This window comes from Ptychodera flava, chromosome 9 (assembly GCF_041260155.1).
Source record: "Ptychodera flava strain L36383 chromosome 9, AS_Pfla_20210202, whole genome shotgun sequence".
NCBI lineage: Eukaryota > Metazoa > Hemichordata > Enteropneusta > Ptychoderidae > Ptychodera > Ptychodera flava.
Genome location: NC_091936.1, coordinates 32,946,902 through 32,969,982, shown reverse-complemented (window position 1 = coordinate 32,969,982; position 23,081 = coordinate 32,946,902). Strand labels below are relative to the sequence as shown.

The following is a 23,081-nucleotide window of genomic DNA, read 5'->3' as shown; positions in this document are numbered from 1 at the left end:
GATACAACATCTCCGTATCTACCATAGAACTTCTTAAATGATTTCACTAATCTACTTTCTCTGGTAACAAACTTTGCACGTTGACGCCCGATTTTTATTCTTGATTTGGTAAGAGTATGGATGAAACTTTCATTGAGGAGAGTTTGAGCGAAAGTTTAGTGTTTCACTTTCGAGGCGCATACTGCCTTAAGAATTTTGCTTTGTGTGTTACCATCTACCCTAGACTTAAACATCCTATGTCACATGCGGAAAGATTGTCTTTTCAAAAATAGAAATGGTTTAATCCAACACGCCCCAAACAAGTATTCTCCTAAAAACTTGTAATGTAGTGGTCACATCTTTTGTGTACTTTCTCATTAGGTAATCCTAGAAGCCGAGGCGGGATCCGGAACCAGCGGTCATCTTGCGGTAGACGATTTCTCGGTCAAGTTACACGAATGTTCGCCTTTTGGAAACTGTAACTTTGAAGAAGGAGACACATGTACGTGGATGAATATAGCAGGAGACATCATTGACCAGTTCGACTGGATCGAAATGCGGGGAGCTTACAGCGACAGTGACACAGCGCCCGCTGTAGACCATACCCTTGGGACGCCATATGGTATGTTTGTTAGTTTGGTAATTATTCTCCTATAAGAGTTGACCATCCTAACAATAAAAAACAAAAATCTCTTTCTCTCTTTCAATATCATTGAATTCTTTTCTGACAATTTTTAGGTCTCTATTTAAGTCAATTCAAAACAACTGAACGATTGAAAATATCATACCGACTCTCAGTACAGCGATCATGCCGAAGTTTTTTTATCTGGAAAAGGGTGCAGACTATGTTTTTGTTTAACAAGTTCTCTCCTCCTTCCAACGATAAAAACAACGAACAGTAGAGTCACGGTGTATGATCTTACAGACGTGTCTTCAATATTTGCTACTATAATGTAGACCGGGCCAACAGAAAACACGTTTGTTGCTGCTAATCCTCTACCAATTGCAACGTTTTGCAAAACCTGCCACACTTCAACATTTTTAGACAGCCAAAGTTGAAACTCTGCACTTGTCATTGGTTCAAAGCTCATCAACTAACCATTTCAAAGAAATCTGCAAAATACAGAGAATCTTCCTAGTCCAACCATCCTCTTTCCAGAAACACTCATATTTCATATTTGCTGTAAAGTCTGCGTTTATTGATAACATATTCATCCCACCATCAGGTTGTAGATTTTCTCTTTTGTTTGCTTTTCAAGGAACTTTTATGTACCTGAAAACGTCATCACCACGAGAAGAGGAAGATGAAGCGTTATTTCTGTCGGGACTCTTCGATAAATCGACCGATCGATGCATGTCATTTTGGTATTACATGAAGGGAAACGACACATCAACACTGAGCGTAGAAATCGTCGGAGGAGAAACATTAGTCTCCTTTACAGGTTACCAAGGCAACGATTGGTTGCTGGCATCGGTCAACATTTCGGCAAGCAGTATTGGCACTTCAACTTTCAGAATTTCCTTCACGGGTGTGGTGGGCGCAGAAGGGAGTGGTGACATAGCCATCGACGATATCTCGTTCTCTGATGAAGTCTGTCCACGTATGTTTGATTGGCTTACTGCGCATTGTTGTGAATCAAATTCTTGCTTTCCATTCTCACGACCTAACAGATGAAGCCATCCATTGTAGAGTACCATCTCCTCTACCATCTCTACAAAGACTGTCCTTTTTCATTAATATGTCAATCCATACAAGCTATTATGACCAAATTCGGTGACAAACAGAAAATATCACTGCCTTCCATTTTGTATCAATGGATACTTTTCATGTCCATTGCAAGAAAAACAATTCAACCACTTCTCATGAGATAACAGGGTTTAACGCAGAGTCGGCATGAAGAGTTGAGTGACCTGACCATTGGTTGTTGTGTTTTGTTTTTTCAGCTCCTCCACCAACGTGCGAATTTCAATGCAATGACGGTGAAGGCACATGTCTACCTATCAGCAAAGTCTGTGATTTCAACAAAGATTGCCCAAACAACGCTGATGAAGTCAACTGCGGTAAGTCTCTCAGTCTTTGCAGACAGAAATAAGTTTGTTGCTGTAAATCTGCGTCAGTTCAATCCAGTCTGAGTCCGTGAATACATATCGAGTCGATTTTCCCCAATTTTTGATACCGCCTCTCCTAAATTCATCATCATTCTTTTGTCATCATGATTTCACAAGATGTTGAATTTTCCGACAAATATTTTTTTCGAGTTTTTCGGTGGACTTGTTTAGGTCTGTAAAAGCTATTCGTGCAAAGGGGAGCTTGTAAGCGATTTTTTGCGGGCTAACTTCCAATTTGTTTCCGCGTGAGCGGCAGAGGAATGGGCTGGTAAGCAGTATTTTTTCTAATAAGTAGGTGAGCAGATTTCATTCAGGACAAAGTGGACAACTTGTAAAACGGCCATAGGGTGTATAATTGATGATTTAGTTGTTTTAAGGAGTTTGTGGATTGGCAAGGGAAGAGCATGTAGCAAAGCTATGGCAGTGGGATTTTTTGTACTTGGAGAAGGCAGCGGAGCTGGGAGATTTCCTGGCGGGGAGAGTGGAAAACTTATGAGCGGTAGTTTTTAAATAGTTGTGGGAGGACACTTCATAAGGATCGTATTTTCCCCTACAGATTTCAATGTTGTGTAATATAGTTGACAGTAGCGTATGTACATGTAAGACACCCATCGCTACAAATTCTTAATTCGTACAAAATATCTCACTCTCCTCCCCCTCCCTCCCTCTCCCTCCCTCTCCCTCCCTATTCTCTCTCTTTTTCTCTTTCTCTCTCTCTCTCTCTCTCTCTCAATTCTCTCTCTCTCTCTCTCTCTCTCTCTCTCTCTCTCTCTCTCTCTCTCTCTCTCTCAGGATATGCATGTACATTTGAACAAGGAGAGTGTGGTTGGAACGACACAAGTAGCGGTTTATATCAATGGATTCGAAGCCAAGGAGCGACCCCAACGTCCAATACGGGGCCTTCTTATGATCACACCACTCTGACCACAGAAGGTGGGTTAAATGTTTAGATCACCTGACAACAAAGAAAGTTCGGTCGTTAAAATGACCAAAATGTCACAATCGAGAAGGCGGAATTTCAATTCCGACAACTATCACGATATAAACCATAACGTCTGCGTCATCCAGAATACATAATGAATTTGACGCCTTTGAAAACATTTCATCCGACTGTTTTTTTTAAATCTATCAACGCTTTTCCGTGGTACTTTTATCATCATTTTCTCCGTTCTCACAACAGGCTGGTACGTTTATGTGGATTCTAACGATGGCCAAACATCAGAGTGGGCAGATTACACCAGCCCGACATTACGGCAGTCTGGCTCCGATTGTGAGCTTCAATTCTGGTATCACATGAAAGGGGATAATATCGGCGCTCTAAGAGTACAAGTTATGGAGGATGATTACGTCATGGATGTCTGGTTTGCAAGCGATGACCATGGCGATAGATGGATCAAAGGCACAGCTGTAATCGGACGTATACCGAACGATTTTAGAGTAGGTAACATTGTCACTGTGTAAGGCGGTCTTTCCTAAACATTGAATCTGTCGTGACATATACGTTGCAACTCCCCACCAACAAACTTTGATCTTGTCTTTACATGAACGCTAAGATGTTTGTCATGTTCTTTTTTTCGACGTATTCAACATCAGGTGGTGATCAAGGCCGAACGCAGGTTTAATGTACACGGAGATGTTGCAATTGATGACGTCACATTTGATGGATGTTCGTTACCACGTAAGTATATGACGATTTGAATGACAATGGTTGGTTTTTTTTTTTACTTTTGAAGACTTAATTACGTGATAGAAAAGGTAGCAATTAAAGTTTGCGATGTTAAAAAGGCGAGAATGTCACATTTATATGAGCAAATTTACATTACAAAAGATGTGTTAACTTTTAAAAACCTAACCAACAATCTAGAACCACAAACAACATCTACTAATGTCGTTTACCTTTTTTCAGCAATTGTTCCGAGCTGCCAAGGAGACCAGTTTAGGTGTGGACGCGGTTCCTGTGTCGCAAACGACAGACTGTGCGATTTTACCGATGATTGTGGAGACGGATCCGACGAGAGCGCTGTCTCCTGTGGTATGCATTCTTTTTCGGCAACGTTGAATAAAAACATGTAGTAACCTCATTATGCTCTATCCAAACAACATGACTTCAAGGCTTGACGCATCCTCATTATTCACTGTGACAATAATGCCATTGATGTAGGAGAAGAATGCCGGTGTAGTTGGAAATTGCAACATAGATACAAAACCAATATTTGTACTTCAAAACTTGCATCTGGTGAGATATTTTTATTTACTGCCCCGAACAAAGTGCAAGTTGCGTAATCACAAATATACTGAACAACACAGGATATGCTGAGAGAGAAAATCAATGTTCATGTGTCTACAGTGATATTTTATGTATATCTATAGATGGCTACGAAATGTGTGACTTTGAAACTGGTTCTTGTGGCTGGCAGAAACTGGAGGGAGATGATACCAGGTGGAAGAGATCAACTGGTTCGAAAGTGTTCGGACCATTTCGCGATCACACTCTCAGAACATCATATGGTAAGTAGATTGAGTTTTCTGCAGATCGCAAATTTACAGGTCTATAGATAACCCTATTTTCAAAAGAGAGCGCTAAAATTAAGTAAGTGTCTGTCAAGCAGAAAGACACAGTGAAATTTTAAGTTTGAATTTGAATTGTAGCCATACAGATTCAACATTTTGAGGAGATTGCTACGTTTTCCAATGTAAGTACACAAGTAGCAATGGAAAGCTGCTGGGGACCCTCAGCGACCTGTCTGTCTGTCTGTCTGCCCCCCCCCCCCCCCTCTCTCTCTCTCTCTCTCTCTCTCTCTCTCTCTCTCTCTCTCTCTCTCTCTCCCTCTCAAATGCATAGGTAGAAAATATAAGTGAAAAGGAAAAAATACTACCCGGCTACAATACAACTCTCAGCAGCGCAGTTACCATGAAGTTTAACCGCTAAACTCAGGCTCTGTCCCAAGCCTTGTTCTCAAGCGGCCACAAACCATCAGTCATCGTCAATATTGCCGCCACTGTGCAAATTGACCCTGTGAAATCAGGCCGAAGGGGGTAATAATCTATGAGGCATTAAGTTTGATATAATGGAAATAACAGACTCCGCGCTGACCATTAACGTTTATTTATGGGCGCGGGCTCAAGGAAAGCCAAAATTAACGGGCTCGGCAAGCCTCGCCCGTTAATTTTTTGCTTTTCTCTCGCCCTTGCCCATAAATAACGTGAATGGTCAGCGCGTCGCCCTTTATTTCTATAATATTATCAACAAACCCCAAAACCGTCGAAATTTACGAAAATTTCCCATGCGAACGACAACGGGGCCAAAGAACTTGTCAATGAGTAGTGCGCAGCTGTAAAAATTTTGCAAATTCGGAGATTTTTTCAAAAAAAGTGTCTAAACTTGGCCCACAAGTATTCCGTTTTAATTTTGTGATTGATTATGATCTTTGTAAAACTTACAATTTACGTTTTAGCTGTAAAATTACGATGTTTACGATATTATTCATATTAACGGGCGCATAAACAAACCATTACTGTGTATTTGTGGTCAGTCACATGGTTCAGCTCGACCAATTAAAATGCGACGGACATGGCATGGTAATATATGAACTACAACGATCGCGGTGCATGTTTAACTGTTTACGCAAAAAAATAAGTTCATCTTCACTCAGCTGCTCCATAATTTGAATAATAATAAGCTAGCCTAGTTATAGCAAAGGCGGACAGCTGAAATACAGTGATTGTTGCTGTCGAGGCTTCAACAAGATGTAGAATCCATTATGTTCACAAAGCAGAGTTGGCTCTCCACCCTTCCTACACATCTGCTCTTGACACTCCGAGGACCTACGACCTAGCTCAATCGGCAATACTACACCAAAGTATAGAGTGAAAATAGTTCAAAAAACAAGTCATTTACGGAAGTGTATTTATTATATTTCCGTTCGAGAATACCTACTCTATGACCCTTTTCATAAGTCTAGCGCCCTTCTGTGGCCACTGTGAATTTGAAGTCAAAGCGAGGCCACTGGGGAAAACCCTCCAGCCCCTGCCCAGGGTTTTCCCAAGTGGCCTCGCTTTGACTTCAAATTCACAGTGGCCACAGGAGGGCGCTAAACTTATGAAAAGGGTCAATTTCTCATCTATATAATGCGTGAACTCCATGTAAGCCTTTGACTATTCACGGGATATTTAGATACTGAAAGTTGTCCAGGAAATAGGTATGGCAATTTTGCATTTTTAAATTCATCTCTTGGATATGAAATCTTAGTGTAAAAAGAATTAGAATTATCAAACAAATATTGCAGATTTACTCAAGTTACAAGCTGATTAAGACCGTTCCATTTTTATTTGGTACTCGAAAATGAGACTTCAACGAACTTGCAAATTATTTTATTGTTACTTTTACCACGGTCCCTCCACAGGGAGGGACCCTGCTTTTACAAATGAGACCAGATGTGAACTGCGTGTGCTCACGTGGTTTACAACAGGTTCATTACATAGTAGTACGCTTCACAGAACAATCAGATATCAGTCAGATCAATATATGTAGCAGGTTTCTTCAACTTTCGCACAATACTCTCGGAGTTAAATCACTAATTGCAGAACTTCATTTAATATGCAAATGAGCTGTTTATTAACTTGACACTGCTCAATTCTTCATGGGACAAGTAGATATTTATCAGATCAATATTACAGCCAAATTTTTTGAAATAATTTCAGAGTTATATCATTGAATATGCAAATGAACCCTTAATTAATTTCACACTTCTAAATACTTCAAAACAAAGTCAGACATCTCTCTGATCAGTATCTGCAGAAAATTTCATCGAATGTGGTGCAGTTATTTTGGAGTTATATGACTAATTACAAAACTTCATTAAATAGTATTAACTTGACACTGCCCAATGCTTCTCAGTACAGTTAGATATCTATCATATCAATATCTGTAGCAGGTATCACAAAATTTGGTGAAGGAATTTCGAAATAATATCACTTATTACAAAAGTTCATTACATATGCAGATGAGCAGATAATTAGCATGACACAGAGTATTATCAGATTGATCGGAGATTGTCATCAGTGAAAAGTTTTATGAAATTTTGTGTAGTATTTCTTGATATATGTCGACACTGTCATTACTGTCTCCTAGGGAAACCATTATATGAAAAAATGATTGTTCATTGCTTCATTAATATGAAAGCCACACTAACCAAAATCTAATCGGTTCTTGCAATTAGCATATAGTACCTGTCTACAAAATCTGACTTGAATCCGTTCTGCCTTTTTTTAGTTATAGCGTAAACAGACAGACAGACGGAGACACACGCACTCACAAGGACAGACAAACAGACATCGCTACAACATTAGCTCACGTGTGTGAACACGTGAGCCAAAAGTACTACATAATCACAGTCGCCTATTAGCCTCATTACACTGAACGTTCACTTTCATTGCCAACAGGTTATTTTATGTATGCTAATCTGAGAATGGAACAGCCACAATACCGCTCGAGGCTCGGTAGCCTTATATTTCAGAAAGGAGATAGTTGTATGGTAAGTATGCTTTGTTTGTTTGTATGTCTGTCTGTCTTCATTAAATATTATTTGATGGCACTATGGCATAATTGAAGTAAAGATAAACTGGCTGAGGTTTCGCTTGAATTCGATTTTGTTTTGCCTCGACGTATAACATTAAACACATATCGACTGGCCATGAGGGCAACAGCATACGTCTGTACCCCGAGGGACTGTGAGTCACCCAAAAAAAGACTGTTTACGGAAAACAGTCTGTTTTGGGGTGACTAACAGGCCCGAGGGGGTTAAAGACATTTGCTTCTTGTCAACTGGTGGAGAATTTTTATTCTTTTACTCAGCAGCTTACTTGGAAAAAATTCAATCGGCTGGAAGTAAGATTCGGTAGTTTGAGGAGGTTTTAAATAGGAGAAGACAACTCATTTGGCTGGGAGAGAGTAATTTTGAGAATTTTAGTCGGGGAGGGCCAACGACTTTTGTCTTTCATTATTCCTCCTAGTTTGTACTTTATGTCTTAGAATAGTGTGTTTTACGAGTAAAAACACAAATGGTTACCAGTTCTTAAGCGGTATAGATAGACTACCGCTTGGTCAGCCTTATATTTATACCATATACTTAAATACATACTGACTTTTTAATTGAAGATGCGCTTTTGGTACTACATGCATGGCTACGATATTCAGACTCTCAACGTTTATACACGAACATCAATGGGAGGGCCTCTGAGCTTAGAATGGAGCTTCGTCGGTCACATCGGAGAATTTTACCAACGGGCAGTCATTGATTTGGCACCGAGCGATAACTTTCAGGTGAGTTGTCCAGACAACGATATTTCTCTTCATTAATACTCGTCTTGAGATACACTGATGGTGTAACCATTATGTTTTTAATTGGCCCTATGATCATTGCCTAAGCTTGTGCGCTACTCTTTCATGTTCAACATCAGAAATCAGAAGTGATGTAAGTGGCGTCTATATAAACGCCACTGGCCTTACGACATGTCAGTAATATTAATAGTTACGTGGAGAAGATGTGGAGAAGAAGTGATGACAACCGTATCACTTCTTGATATCATTCCGCTATTGGGCCATTCCACTTCAATGGAGGGTTTATGGTACACTTTTAAAGCGAACAGTTCAAATATTAAGATGTCGACACATATTTTCACAATTTTGAAGAAGATTTATTTTGACTTTAAAAATGACGGTGGACGTAAAACATAAGCAGGAGTGTGTAAAATGAGTGTGTTTTCCTGTTTCTCATCCCTGCGTAAACGTTATGAGGCCCGCCAAAATCGGGTCAAAATACTCGCGCCGCACCAGCGTTCGATTCAAACTCGATCGAATATGAACAGCTTAGAGAATAGAGCAAGCAGCTCTGCGACATCTATGATTATCATATACCCATGCCCATATTGCTTCATCCTCGTGACGTTCACCGTAAAATATCAGCCGTGATATTTCACGGTGAACGTCGAGATATGCACGATAAACGTCATCGGTTTTGAAGCGTTCCCGAACTACATTAGCATTTTGTTGGTAAACAATGTAAACAAACAAAATGGCTGCCGCTCCTCGCCTGCGAAGCGATGTTGCTGACGTAAAAAAAATTAAGGAGCTTCGAGGAAGACGGGTAATTCTGGTTGCCAAATACGGAAATAACATGTTGAGTCTTGTAATGTTTTCCATGGTTTTCCTGTTAAAGTTCTCGTATATTTTTGGCCAAGCTCTAGCAAAACATTCTGCAGTTCGCAAGGCGACGGCACTGTGCACGGTCTGTAGGCCTACCCCGAACAGGAAGTGAGCGAGTGGCGTGACATCGATGTCGCGCGCGCGACGACAGATCACATGGCAATGCCTGTATTGCCATTCTCCTAGCATGTATGATATATAACAGTTAGATTGGATATGGTCTGTTCTTTTTATTATGCACAGGTAATCATAGAGGCGGTAAGAGGAACAAGATCCGACAGTCAGATCGCCGTAGATGACATTTCATTCTCATCAGATTGCAAGCTTTACACTGGTAAGGTTTAGCTTCCTAAAGGCATACAGTCACCTGTATTCTAAGTATGCCCACATATGGTCAAAGGGGCGTTCCTTCGTATTCAAAATGCCCATGTGAGGGTGCTGTTTTTAAAAAGCGGCCACCCGCTTAAAATCTAAGATTGGTTAGATTCTCTCTTTCCATGGTAACTGTGGCAAAATTGGAACAGGTGTCAGTATACCTTTAAGGTTGTACGCGCCTCGAAACTCAAAGTCTTAAACTTTTGCTCATACTTACCTCAAGGCAACTTTCATTCATTCATTTTCGAAATAAGTAATAAAAATTGGGGTCACTGTGCAAATTTTGGAATTAGAGAAACAAATCAAAAAGATTTACTGATTTGAAATTCAAAATGGCTGCCGTGCAAATGCTAACTCTGTGGAGAAAGATAAAATGTTCGATCTTCAAAAAAACTGAGAAGATGAAAATTTCTCCGACTCCAAGAGCTTTAAAATAAGCCCCATAAGCGCTAGACCAAAAAAGGTATTGCCAAAATTTGAGCGTCTGAAAATCTGTCACCGACATTCTACCTTAAATCATGAGATGTTCCATGAATTGTTAGCTCTTCCAAATTCAATAATTTTGTTTTGTTACTCAACGGCATTAATTTGTTTGTTTTGATAACAAGGTCAGCTTCCCGAGGGCACAACGTCAGTTCCAACCACTCCGTACAATCCCTGTGGACAAGGTTACTGGGCATGCGCTAACGGAGATTGTATCGACAGCAGCTACTACTGTGACTGGAATGTTGACTGTACCGACGGCTCGGATGAAGCATACTGCGGTAGGTGTCGATATGGATGTTTTATTCATACCTTGTCATTTCCTTAATTTAAGTCGTGCATTGTTTATATATCCTGATTTGTCTTTAAATTTAACCATACCTCTCAAGAGTGAACCATTACCAATATATTAAAGTATACCCCTTTTACATTTCCAAGGGCCTTGTGACTTTGAGACCGACCAGTGTGGATATACCGATGACAGCTCGGGAAAATACCAGTGGTTACTCAAACAGGGAAGCGATCACACATCCGGGGAAGGTAGGGCTTAAAGTGTCTCACGTGATCAGATGGAGGAACTCTCCAAGTGTAAGTCAATGTATTGCGAAAATGTAAATATTGACATGCTTGTTTAAATGACGAATAGTGATTATTGAGTTGCTCAAAAGGTATAGAGCCATAGTTCATGAATTTCAAAGTACGTGTTGCCTTACACAGTTAGGGATGCTTAACGAACGACTACATAAACCGTTCCAATCGGAAACTGAACAAATTAGTTCCTGTTTCAGATACTTTGGAAATGTTCGGTAAATCAGTAGAGAAATTAGCGTTGTTTTGTACCAAGTACCACTGTAACAATTGCGAATTCTATCAGTTGTTATACCATGAATGTTCCGTGCAAAGGTAGAATTTGATAAATGCAAATTATATTTTTTGTATGAACATTTACTGTTAGGTAAATCGGCGTAGAATGAATTTGATACAGAGTTACTTTCTGTATTTGAATATTCATTTTTTAATGTGTATACTTATCGTTTCAGGTCATTATATGTCTGTTGACATTTGGGATGGCAAATTTGATACCGCTGCCTACCTGTATAGTAACGTCTTACCGGAATCTTCGGAAAATTGTTCCTTAAGTTTCTGGACCTACCAACGAAAAGTATGAGAAAATATTTACATCCATACAAAAGATACACACACACACACACACACACACACACACACACATATATACATATATATATATATATATATATATATATATATATATATATATATATATATATATATATATATATATATATATATATATATATACAATTTACTTTAATAGTGTGTACATATGTAAGATTACTTCATGGATGTGTAATTTTGTCTGTAACTCAAGATTCGCTCATCAAAAAGACCTCCAAATGGCCAATCAAGCTATAGAGCCTTATTTCTTTATTTAAGTGACGGTTTTACAATCCAGAAGGCAAGGGTTGCGTGACGTCCTCCTTGATATTGAGAACACTTCTTTGGTTCGCTGGCACCCAAAATGTTCAAAGTGTAGACTCCACCAAGACGTCAAAGCGATGCAATTACATAGTATATATTTATTTAAATTAGGCAAGGTTACTGAAGCCATTATCTTTGTTCATAACGTTTTAGACAAACGTCCAAAATTTATCGATGTTCTGCGAAACTGTGCAGTTCAAAGTTTTCATTATCAACAATGAGTTATCTGTCAAGTCAAGGAAGTAAGAGTGATCACTGTGTTATCGTTGTTTGTAACCAAAATCCAACCTTATCGTTACACAACATTTCCAACTTCATCATATTTTTACATAGACTGACTCCCGTCTCTCAGTGTATTTGATAACTTTGTCACCTCCTAAGTTGGACTTACTATGGACATCATCATCTACGGAAACAGACATCTGGGAACTAGTTAATATTGGTATCGGAGGAAATGGAGGATTTCTGGTAGGTAGACTGTATTCTTCAGTATCAGAATATGTTGGAGCTGTGTTTAAAGGTCACCTGTTCAAATTTTGCCACAATTACCATGGAAAGAGAAAATTTAACCGATCACAGAATTTAAGCGGGTGGCCGCTTTTTAAAAACAGTGCCCTCCCTTGGATACCAAGGAACGCCCCTTTGACCATATATGGGCATATTTAGATTACAGGTGACTGTATACCTTTAAGAAGGTGAAATTTTGCCGTGATAACTGCAGTCAGAGAAGTCCGTGTGTATAACAGCCAAAATAGTCTTGTATTAGACCAGTCAGAATAGTTTGTGTATTATATTGTCTGTTTATTAGACAATACAGTTTAGTCTGTGTATTCGACCAGTTAAAATCAGTCTTTACGTTCTCTAAAAATATACATCCGCTATTGGTCGTTAGGTTGCCAAATTTCTAGCTGTTATATTCCTCCATGTTTGGTGATCTTCAAGAGATAAAGTCTCCTGGAATTCATCTCAGAATTCGTCCATTTTCTTTATTTAATATGTAAACATATAATATTTTGACCCAAGCCGCTATGATACCAGCAAAAACGCTAGCCGATACCTGTGCAACTTCATATTATGCAATGAAGATATACTGTGCTAAATCTATGGAAAGAAGAAATTGTGAACGTGAACGTTCTACTTGACCACTCCTTATCTTTTGCTGGTTCTGAAATAGTTAGTTTTTCCGATTCATTAATTTCCAAACTTGGGCCAAACCAGCTGATATTTGATGATCCCTTGTGTTCGTAATAGCTTCAATTCGTGGCCACTGTGTCTGAACAACACATTGGACTGCACATAGACGATATCTCGTTCAGCGATTGCTCCACGAAGCCGATTCAACCAACTTGTCTTCCTGAAGAATACAAATGTGACAATGGTGCCTGCATAAATAGTAACCTTCGCTGTGATTTCAGCGCCGACTGCCCAGACGGCTCTGATGAATCGCCCGCTTCCTGTGGTAAGTTATGCAAATGAGGTATTATAATTATTACAATTGATGCATGTTGTGATACCAAGGTCGGATAACAGTTTTGTCAGTACCTTCAAAATCCACCTACAAGGTTCTATTTTTTTTTGGCATATTTGCAAATCTTTCGTGTTCCAAGTTTCAGAATACTTGCTTTGTGACGGGCTGTTGAAAATTGAACAAGGACCAAAGATAAATTTTGTGTCTGATAAAGGCAAACAAGAACTTTAATTAGAAATGTGATGTAAACTGGATATCAGGTATTAACATTCGATGACCAAAAATGCTGCTTCTTGCCGTTGGTCCGCAGTGATGTAGAATAAGTAAAAACGAAAAGGATTGAAATTCTGCACTTCACATTGAATTTCTGTATTGTAATCCTTTGTCACGCTGCAGGGAGTTACGTAGAACGTTGTGATATGGAGAGTGGACTCTGTAACTGGGTTCAGGACTCTAACGACCATTACGATTGGCAGCCCGGTAGAGGTAGTACAGTGTCGCCACTTACTGGCCCCGATTATGACCACACTATTGGAGACGACACGGGTAAGTCTTTTACTTTTAGTGTGACGGCCATCTTTGATATTCTACTGCGACTCTGAGACGTTCAGAAGTAGTATGAAGACTCGAAAGATGAAATACGACACGCTCGCTTTAAAGGTATACAGTCACCTGTAATCTAAATATGCCCATATATGGTCAAAGGGGCGTTCCTTGGTATTCAAAATGCCCACATGAGGGCGCTGTTTTTAAAAAGCGGCCACCCGCTTAAAATCTGTGATTGGTTAGATTTTCTCTTTCCATGGTAACTGTGACATAATTTGAACAGGTGACAGTATACCTTTAAGGTGGTTCTTGTCCATTCGATTTCACTTCAAACTGATAAAGATTGTATTTGTTGCTGATTAGGTGTGTATTTGCTGCACCTAGACTAACTTTTCACATCCAGCGTTCAAGTATCAGTGCAATACATCATACGCCTGGCAATATTTGAACAAGCTGATAGGTTTCTTCACGGTGTTTTTGTTTCAACAGGTCAATATTTCTACATTGATTCCTCGGATCAAAACAGAGAGGGAGATACATCGAGGCTGAGCAGTCAAGTGTTTCAAGCCACAACCGATGAAAGTTGTAAAGTACGGTTTCCAAGGCATTAGCCACACAGACCCCTGTTTGCTGTTCTCTGCCCTGGGACGTTCTCTTACGCTCTCTAGTTAACCAATAATCTCTCAGTTTAATAATGATTGAACTCGCCACCTTCATTTTTGAGGCACATTTCTAATAAAAGTGGTAATTGCCTTTGTGCGCATATGAAATATTAATGACACTGACAAGTTAGAAGTGAACTGAAAAGTACGTCATCTATTGTTTCCAACAGATCAGGTTATTTTACAACATGTATGGTAATAACATGGGAAAGTTGCATATAGCAATTCGAACTAGCGAGAGTGGACCGTTGGAGAGTGTATGGTCTACAAGTGGAAACAAGGGTAAAGACTGGATCAGACTTGAGGTTACACTGACAAGCAACGAGATGTTTCAGGTACGTATGTCTTTACATTGCACCACTGTTTTTTGGCTGTCTCTCTTTATGACATTGTCAAATGAGGCCAATACAAAGTCACCGTTTAAAAAAGTCCATTATAAGGATAACACTGGGCGAAATTAATCCTTTTTACAGGCAGTTATCTTCAAGAAAAAACAACTTGAGTATTCTACAACATGTAAAGGATGTCATGAAAAGCACACACTTGCCAATTTCAACCACAAAAGTATTTAAACGAGTGTGGGAGGCAACTGACTTGTTGCAGATGTAACTGTGACGTCACAATTTATTCTCATTGACTGATAATAAACGATGCGCATTCTAACTACTAGGACTTTCAAAAATCTCCCGAATGTTTTCTACATCTAGGTAGTAATAGTAGGGGAACGAGGCCCAGGTGACCGAGGAGATGTCGCGATTGACGACGTTTCATTCACACCTGGATGCAAAATAGACCAAGTCAGTGTACTGCCACCAGGACCAACATGTAAGTACAAAGTACACTAAGGTACAAAGGTACACTGTCAATAGCTGTATGTCCAAAGTGATTTAATGTAGGATGCGCCTCGGGGACAGATAGTCGGACTCTCAAATTTCTACAATTCTTTTCTGATCCACCATTTGTGGGGGCTCATTTTAAAGCTCTTGGAGAAAGGAAAACGTTTACCGGCTTAGTTTTTCGAAAATCCAAAATTTAATTTCCCCCCCCCCCCACCCATAGCGTTAACTCAGGAATGGCGGTCATTTTGAATTTCAAATATTGCAAAAGGTTGGGTGATTTTTTTCACTAGTTCCAAACTTTGCATGGTGACCCCCGAATTATATTGTTGATTTGGTTAGATAATGGTTGAAAGTTATATTCAGAAAAGTTTGAGCAAAAGTTTAAGTCTTTCACTTTCGATGCACATGCTATCTTATATTGGACTGTGGTCAATTTCGTATTTAACAGTCTTTTTAAATATTTTGAACTGGGATCTAATAATTTCCAAAAATACAACAAGACATTGCATCAAATGGCTTCATAAACCGTGATGCTCAAATGAACTAGTTTTTGCTATCACTGAAGTGTAACTTATATTCTGATCATTTTATTTCAGCTGAAGTACCTTGTGTCTTCCCTGAAAGGGCTTGTGCAGACGGAAATTGTATCGCTTCACAATTCTTCTGTGACTTCCGACCAGACTGCATGGATGGATCAGACGAATTTATTTGTCGTAAGAATATAAAATTCAAGTATCATGAAATGTTGGCGTAATTGTAAACCTTGCTCATGCAGTCGAACTCTACAGCATATCAGTTGACAAACTTACTAGAAATGTTAAATGCTAGATTTTGTGAAGTTTAACTTAAAATTGATCTTGGCTGTTTCATTTACATTTCCTTGAAAAGGATTGCAACATTCTCCACCAGAGACTTGTAGCGAATTTGCCGATTGATCAAACGATATATAGACTTGAAGCTAATGACTCGAGTTCATTTGGCACACAAACGGACTGACAGAAGAACTAGACAAACATCATTTGAGGAGACAGATAGGAATAATTAAAGTGATGTCTCACAATTAATTAGTTTTTTTCATCCTTACAAACACATTTTCACTGATCATTATGTTTCAACTCTATTTCCATGCAAAAGAAAGTTTTAAATTTTTCCCTTTCTGCACCGCAAAGCGTTCATACCATTGTCCAACATTTGTCTCGGGATATTGATGCATACATGCCATTATGGAATTTTTTTTCATGTCCAGCAATGGTTTGTACTCTCGAAAACGGGTGGTGTGGATGGACACAAATCCAAAACGACGATTTTGATTGGACCAAGAAGGAAGGCCAAAAGCCACATCTGACAACACTGCCCGATATCGACCACAGCACGTCGCAACTCGCAGGTAAAACAAACGGGATATCGATAAAACTAAATTAATGGTTACTTCAATGTTAGAACAAGGAGAAGGCGTTACAATAAATGTCCTTTGTACCCTTCTACCTTTTTCTATTATTGTCTAAGGTATACTGTCACCTGTTCCAATTTTGCCACAGTTATCATGGAAAGAGGAACTCTAATCAATCACAGATGTTAAGCGAGTGGCCGCTTTTTAAAAACAGCGCCCTCACACGGGCATTTTGAATACCAAGGAACGCCCCTTTGACCATATATGGGCATATTTAAATTACAGGTGACTAGTCGCTAACTATGACCTTCCAAATACAATTATATTACGGTTACGTTTTAAATATTACTATCCTTTCAGGACAGTACTTGTACATTCTGAGTAGTTCTATCAAAGGCACAGCACAGATACATAGTCCTGTCTTCAAGCAGGCCAGTAAGGTTTGTCGTCTCACGTTTTTCTACAACGTACACCTGGGTTCACCGCCAATCGGAAAGCTGAACGTATACATAAAAGACAGTACCACCAAAACTAAACTCTGGGAAGGTGGAAATATGGCTATCTCGACGTGGACGATTGTGGACGTGGTGATTCCTCCATGTGCCAAAGATTTTCAGGTATTTTAACCTATATATTTACAAGCTTGTTAGGTCTAACACACATTTAATTTATTACGTAGATGAAGAGACCTTTACAAACTCGTACAGGACATACATATTTTTCAAAGACAAGCCCAATAGGTAAAACATCAATTATGTCCAATTTTATTAAAATCAGAATGAGACGTCGAATCGATCTCACACGGGTGTTCTCATACTTCCAACGTTCTAGGAACGTGAGAAAGCAACATTTCCACCTTGTTCTTTTGCTATTCTCGTTAGCTGGTAGTTGCCTCACCATCGGTTAACGAGAAGGGCAAATCACCTGATTTTGATTATGGTTATGTGATACTAGCTTGTTATAACGATCAAATAGTTATTTTCGTCTCGTGTCAACTTATTTCATGTTTATTGTCGGTTTTGTTTTCAACGTATCGAAGGAAGAGATGGTACACCTGTGAAAATTAAGTCTATCTATTAGTAACTATTACACAGTAGAGCGGCAAAACATCGATTCATCTACACGTGTATACGTAGATATACTCTCACAGCACAGCGTTGGTTACGAAGTAATTGCCCTCTCCTGTCCTGATTTTGAGCTTGGTGGACTGGTTCACAGATCTGGCTGCGTAGCCAGCGAGGCCTGGTTTAGCTACACTTTTTGGCTTGGGTACCAGATTAGAAGCTGTGTAGCCAACCATCATCTTCGCTTGCCAAGGTCTCTTGTCCGGACTGCTGGTTGTTAGTGGGAGACTGTAGTCGAACTAACGACCCGCGAGAGCGAACGATGGCGAACTATGGGCTGTGGAAACACCTAGTAATCATGAATATTAGATGTTCATCCCTATTAATGCTTTGTTTACACTTTCATATACATATACTATCCAAATTGACATTTTCATACTCCAGTAATATCGCCCATTTTGCAGATAATATTCGAAGCTGACATGGTGTCCACCACCAATAGCGGTCATATAGCAGTGGACGATATCAGATTCCATACAGACTGTGCCTATGAAACCATGCCAGAATCCTGCCCTTCTAATTTCTGTGATAGTGGGCATTGTTATTCAGACGCAGAGATATGTGATGCCGAGAATGATTGTTGTATCGATGGAACCGACGAATCAGTCTCTTCTTGCGGTGAGTGCCTAGCTTGACGTTATATTACGACAGTTACCGTTCTGCATGGACTTATATTTGGTGTTTGTTTTGAAAAAAATACCATAACTTGAAGAAGATTTACAAGCGCCTTCCAAAATTCACCTCCTTGATTCTACCATTATACAAAATACCGCCCTATGGCACATCTTAGCAAGGAGCAAGGTTTAAAAAAGGACGCCTTTAAGGGACGTGGAAATATGGCTGGCATGTTCAGTTATATTGTGCAAAAGTTAAGGACACAATATTGCAGTAGCGCTGTAAGTGTGGTTGGGTTTCATGAACTGTACGCCTGTTCTATCTTGAGGAATCCCCAGTAAGCTTATTCATACTTCAAGACCTTTTCGCTTCCGAAAACTTTGAAAAATTGTGGATTGCAAAACCAAACATGCAATTTTTGACAGTATTATTATATATGCTACGTCAATAAAAGTGGTAACAGAAGTTTTGCTCGATTCTCAAGAGTGAGTTCTGTTCATCACATTGTTATATAAACCCTGTCTTTGTTAACTTGTAAGAAATAATAAATTTATTTGACTTATGGCTTCATTCCTCATTAGAATTTGATGATAAACCATCAGAATCTTTGCACGAAAAACTGATAAAACATGTACACTTATTACTTTTCACAACTAGACCAGTTTACAGTGTGTGATTTCGAGACGGATATGTGCGGATGGCAGCAGTCTACAAACGATGTGCTGGATTGGAGTCGCGACTCCCACTCTGATGGTGACGGTCCACCCTTTTATGACCACACATCGTTCAGAAATGGCGGTAAGGGAAATTTTGCCGGGTCTTTTTGACTTTGCAGCAACTGGTCCTATTTTTAGGGAGGGGGTGGGGTGGGGCGAGCTATCATTATCGTCGCGACATAGATGGCATTACTGTGATGACAGCTGGAGAACACATTGCTTGTCTTTTGTTTGAACTGTTTATTTCAGCAATAATGTAGCCCTCCCGGTCCATAATGGACGAAAGCAAAGTTTGCACGACACAATGTACTAGGCGAAGCTGAGTACATCATGGAGTGCAAAGTTTGCTTGAGTCCATCATTGGCTGGGAGGGGCTACATTATTGCTATTTGTAGTTTCGGCAATGCCAAAGACTTTGAAGATGTAGAAAAATCTTAATTGGATGCATTATCAGTAATAATGTGAGGATATGACGTCACAAAATTCACTGGCGTTGGCAAAGCTATAATATAATACACGTTCATTACCCGAAGTGCCGTTTGTTACCAGAAATATATTGTTCTTTCCTTTGACCTGCTATCTCGGGAACAGGAATAGGAAATAGCAATTTACATAATTTTTGGTATGGTCGAGCACATTGTGATACGGGGACAATAGTCAATTAAACGACGGAGCGTTGTGCTGCATAATTCCAAAATAGTTCTCGTGCCAAACGGACGTAGTTCGTGAAGGATACCTATTCCGACAGAAAGCTTTTTCATGAACATCCCAACTTAAAGTAGACTCAATAACAACGTCCAAGAGGTTGTGAGGAGAAACATTATGGACAGTTGCATTGTTTATTGTGACACGAAAAAGGGACTCAGCAATTGCATCGTTTATTATATGCGAATGAGGGCCTCAGTCTTGGTACGGTATCTCATTTTTGGCAAGAACCATCGACTATGGCTTTCAGTTTCGCTGTGTTGACAGCAATCGCATGATCAGAAACCCAGGATGACACCGGGACAAAATTATATCTTTCTTACGCGAAGATGTATCACTGTATCTTGATCAACACTATTTACGAGAAGCACAAAATCCGACGGTCAGGGAACATATCTAACGCCCGTGTATTGAGGTGCAGAGGAAGGTCTCAGGTAAATTCATGCAAAATGACTTGCACTAGTAATTTCATCAAGATTTACTTTCACAGGTAATTTTATCCATGTTGACATCGGGAGTTCCGTCAATGAGAATGACAATGCTATCCTTGGAAGCCAGACAATTAAAAGTATCGGAACTGGCATCAGTTGCACGGTACGTATGACCTATGACATTAGAATACGAAGCATGATGCTCATGTCGATCCATGAGGTTGTTGAAATTTCAGCCTTTGACAGTTTCAACAAACTTAACAATTCCGATACAAAACCACCTCATTAAGGGAAAACAGTAGCCCGCAGGGTCGGCTAGCAAGTCAATTTTCGAGAAATTATAACCACAGGTTGAATACATGTGAATATTTTAGTCTCGGACATTTTGAAGGAATGGATTTATAAGGTTCGCATTTTCACTTCAACCACGCTTTACCAAATCATCCGCCTATCCCATTGTTTATCCTAAGTCCCTAACCCGATGACCTTATCATAGTTCCCTCTCCCTATACCACATAATTTTGCCCTCCCCAGAGCATGCCACATACGCCATCCCGTACACAATAAAACAGTTGGCTCTAAAAGTTTCCTACAAAAGGCATCCCTCCTCGTTGAAGATTCAAAAGGTGTCCGCGGAATCCTATTCTTTGTTCGCCCGCTAATTGCTATCGAAGTTGCACGATGAACGAAAAAATAAACGTTCCCTGCCCTCTCATAAAAAATATCCTTCCGCTTTACCATGTCCGCTGAAGGGAAACAAGAATTACTCACCTTCCGTCCTGCCAAGAAACCGCTCGTTAGCATTTATTCACGATTTGACTTTATTGGCTAAGACGACAAATCTAGAAGATAAAAGTGTATTGCTGTAAATAAAATTTTATATCTTGTCTAAGTGTACTTATGTGAGACAAAGTGCATAAAGATTCCCAAATTTAGCCGATGTTATTATCCCACAACTTCCAGGGCTTAGGCCAAAAAGTTCATCGACCCGTGTAAGGAGAACGATTTCATGATGTAACTGTGCAAAATTGACACACTTTGTCCTAACCACGCTTACACCTTCCCTCTGACCGCCCACTCTTTACTGGATAATTTAAAGTTTGTATACTCAAAATCCATCATTGCTACACGTATTTTGTTAGATGCGAGCGTTTTATTTTGTAAGTGGCCCTGACGTAGGGACTATTCAAGTCAGCACCAGAACAATGATGGGAGGAGCCGAGACTTCAAGATTGTACATCACACAACCCCTTATTGGTAAATGGACAAAGATTGAAATAGAGTTTGACAACATTGACCTGCTATTTCAGGTAAGATAACCAGTTTACTTACATGTACCCAATGGAAGGTTATGACAAAATACTCTATTTGTAGCTGAAAAAGAATCTTTCATATACATTTCTGATAGAGCTATATAGTCACTCGGGTTTGCATGTACGGCTTGCGTGAAAACTGCGTATCGAATAATCAGTTATTGGTCGCCAAATCAGTACACGTATATGCAGTGCTTAGGACAAGTTCAACTCCCTATCTCAAGAAAAACAAACTGAAAATTATTTACATTACAGCAGGAACATATGACAAACTACACATCTACCAGAAACTCACTGCTGACCAAACAACAATTTTGCTTACTTTTCTTTCTTTAAAGTTTCTATTGCACTGTAGGCTCGACAAAGTCCAATTTTCGTACAAAGATTTTCAAATAATCTGAAATGTACCAACATTAAAATTGATTTAAAACTGGGCAATTGAAACGTTTTCCATTCCAATTTCAATGTCAATCGACAAGCTTACATATAATAATGTAGCAAAATAAATTGTGAAATTTAGACCTCTAAAATGTTAGTGGAAAATCCTCTCCTGAAATCTCTGCATAGTTTGAAAGATATTCATTAATTTGTCGCTGTTTGTCGAATAGATCCTCATAGAAGTGGTAGCAAAAACTGACGACGGGTGCATCGCTGTCGATGACATCTCATTTACTCCAAACTGTGACATAAGGTCTGTTCCGTTGCCTGTTATGACAACTCAAGTCCCGGTGCCCAGTCAAAGTAAGTACATGAACTTACTTTATATAACCTGAAACCTGATTATCTCTCTGATCAGAAAGTTCATTGGCGCAGCTGCATGAACTTTGGACTGATATAGTCAGACACTTTTATGCGAGCAGTGATAAAAAGTGTTTGGCCAATCGACGCGTCTGTGTGAAATGACAAAAACTTTCTATGGGGAAAGTGCTATGAAACTGTTTGAAAATGTGTCTGATGAAACACGCGTAAGATAGAGAATGGACCTTTGCTCGTTTGATGTCCGACCAAAAATGTACAATAGCTTCACGAGATATCGTAAATTTGGAACTGTATAATCAAGGTATTCTTGAAGCTAATAGTCTGTTGTGAATTTGGGATCTCTATATGACAAGAAGTACGAGGAAACTATTAAAAATAAATATGTCCACTTTGATGTTAATTTCATTTTGATCACGTGATCCTTTATTTGCATAGGAATGTCAACACAATCTTCAACACAGTCTACATCAACGTTTCCAGGTGAAGAGTTGACACAATCTTCAAGTGAGTGGTTTTCTTAGTTATATCAGACCACATTTTATGCCTGTATTAACGCAAAAACGATTAAACGTGCTTCAGACAGAGAGAAATATTTGAGTTGACATTTTGCCTCTTGAAGTGTCCTGTTTTGATATAAGTATTATACCGGCTACTCAGAACTTAAACAATGGAAAAATTCTCTTTCGGTATGATTAGCATAATGTTGGAAGTAATGGTTGTTACGATAATGTATTCTAATGAAATATCTTAGCGGTTTATTTACAGCTACCAAGTTCAAGGGCCCGGGATACCGGAATGTTTCGGGATGTCCTATAGCAGATTGGTTCAAATAACGCAAAATTTTCATATTTTGATTTTAAAGA

General features: G+C 39.3%; 1 protein-coding gene across 1 annotated transcript in view; it reads left to right on the top strand.

Annotated features, from left to right (window-relative positions):
* LOC139140735 (MAM and LDL-receptor class A domain-containing protein 1-like) overlaps nucleotides 1-23,081 on the top strand; it is a 65,793-nt gene that overhangs the window by 40,236 nt on the left and 2,476 nt on the right. The window contains exons 40-68 of the mRNA XM_070710121.1: nucleotides 361-601; nucleotides 1,239-1,580; nucleotides 1,924-2,040; nucleotides 2,881-3,021; nucleotides 3,269-3,525; nucleotides 3,682-3,766; nucleotides 3,995-4,120; nucleotides 4,459-4,596; nucleotides 7,531-7,622; nucleotides 8,246-8,410; nucleotides 9,536-9,626; nucleotides 10,276-10,431; nucleotides 10,589-10,690; nucleotides 11,191-11,312; nucleotides 11,984-12,118; nucleotides 12,902-13,109; nucleotides 13,515-13,664; nucleotides 14,154-14,254; nucleotides 14,497-14,661; nucleotides 15,034-15,151; nucleotides 15,762-15,878; nucleotides 16,412-16,552; nucleotides 16,916-17,172; nucleotides 18,084-18,297; nucleotides 18,952-19,092; nucleotides 20,206-20,309; nucleotides 21,289-21,456; nucleotides 22,068-22,200; nucleotides 22,654-22,722. Coding sequence (XP_070566222.1) covers nucleotides 361-601; nucleotides 1,239-1,580; nucleotides 1,924-2,040; nucleotides 2,881-3,021; nucleotides 3,269-3,525; nucleotides 3,682-3,766; nucleotides 3,995-4,120; nucleotides 4,459-4,596; nucleotides 7,531-7,622; nucleotides 8,246-8,410; nucleotides 9,536-9,626; nucleotides 10,276-10,431; nucleotides 10,589-10,690; nucleotides 11,191-11,312; nucleotides 11,984-12,118; nucleotides 12,902-13,109; nucleotides 13,515-13,664; nucleotides 14,154-14,254; nucleotides 14,497-14,661; nucleotides 15,034-15,151; nucleotides 15,762-15,878; nucleotides 16,412-16,552; nucleotides 16,916-17,172; nucleotides 18,084-18,297; nucleotides 18,952-19,092; nucleotides 20,206-20,309; nucleotides 21,289-21,456; nucleotides 22,068-22,200; nucleotides 22,654-22,722 — 4,396 coding nt within the window. The remainder of the gene's footprint in view (nucleotides 1-360; nucleotides 602-1,238; nucleotides 1,581-1,923; nucleotides 2,041-2,880; nucleotides 3,022-3,268; nucleotides 3,526-3,681; nucleotides 3,767-3,994; nucleotides 4,121-4,458; nucleotides 4,597-7,530; nucleotides 7,623-8,245; nucleotides 8,411-9,535; nucleotides 9,627-10,275; nucleotides 10,432-10,588; nucleotides 10,691-11,190; nucleotides 11,313-11,983; nucleotides 12,119-12,901; nucleotides 13,110-13,514; nucleotides 13,665-14,153; nucleotides 14,255-14,496; nucleotides 14,662-15,033; nucleotides 15,152-15,761; nucleotides 15,879-16,411; nucleotides 16,553-16,915; nucleotides 17,173-18,083; nucleotides 18,298-18,951; nucleotides 19,093-20,205; nucleotides 20,310-21,288; nucleotides 21,457-22,067; nucleotides 22,201-22,653; nucleotides 22,723-23,081) is intronic.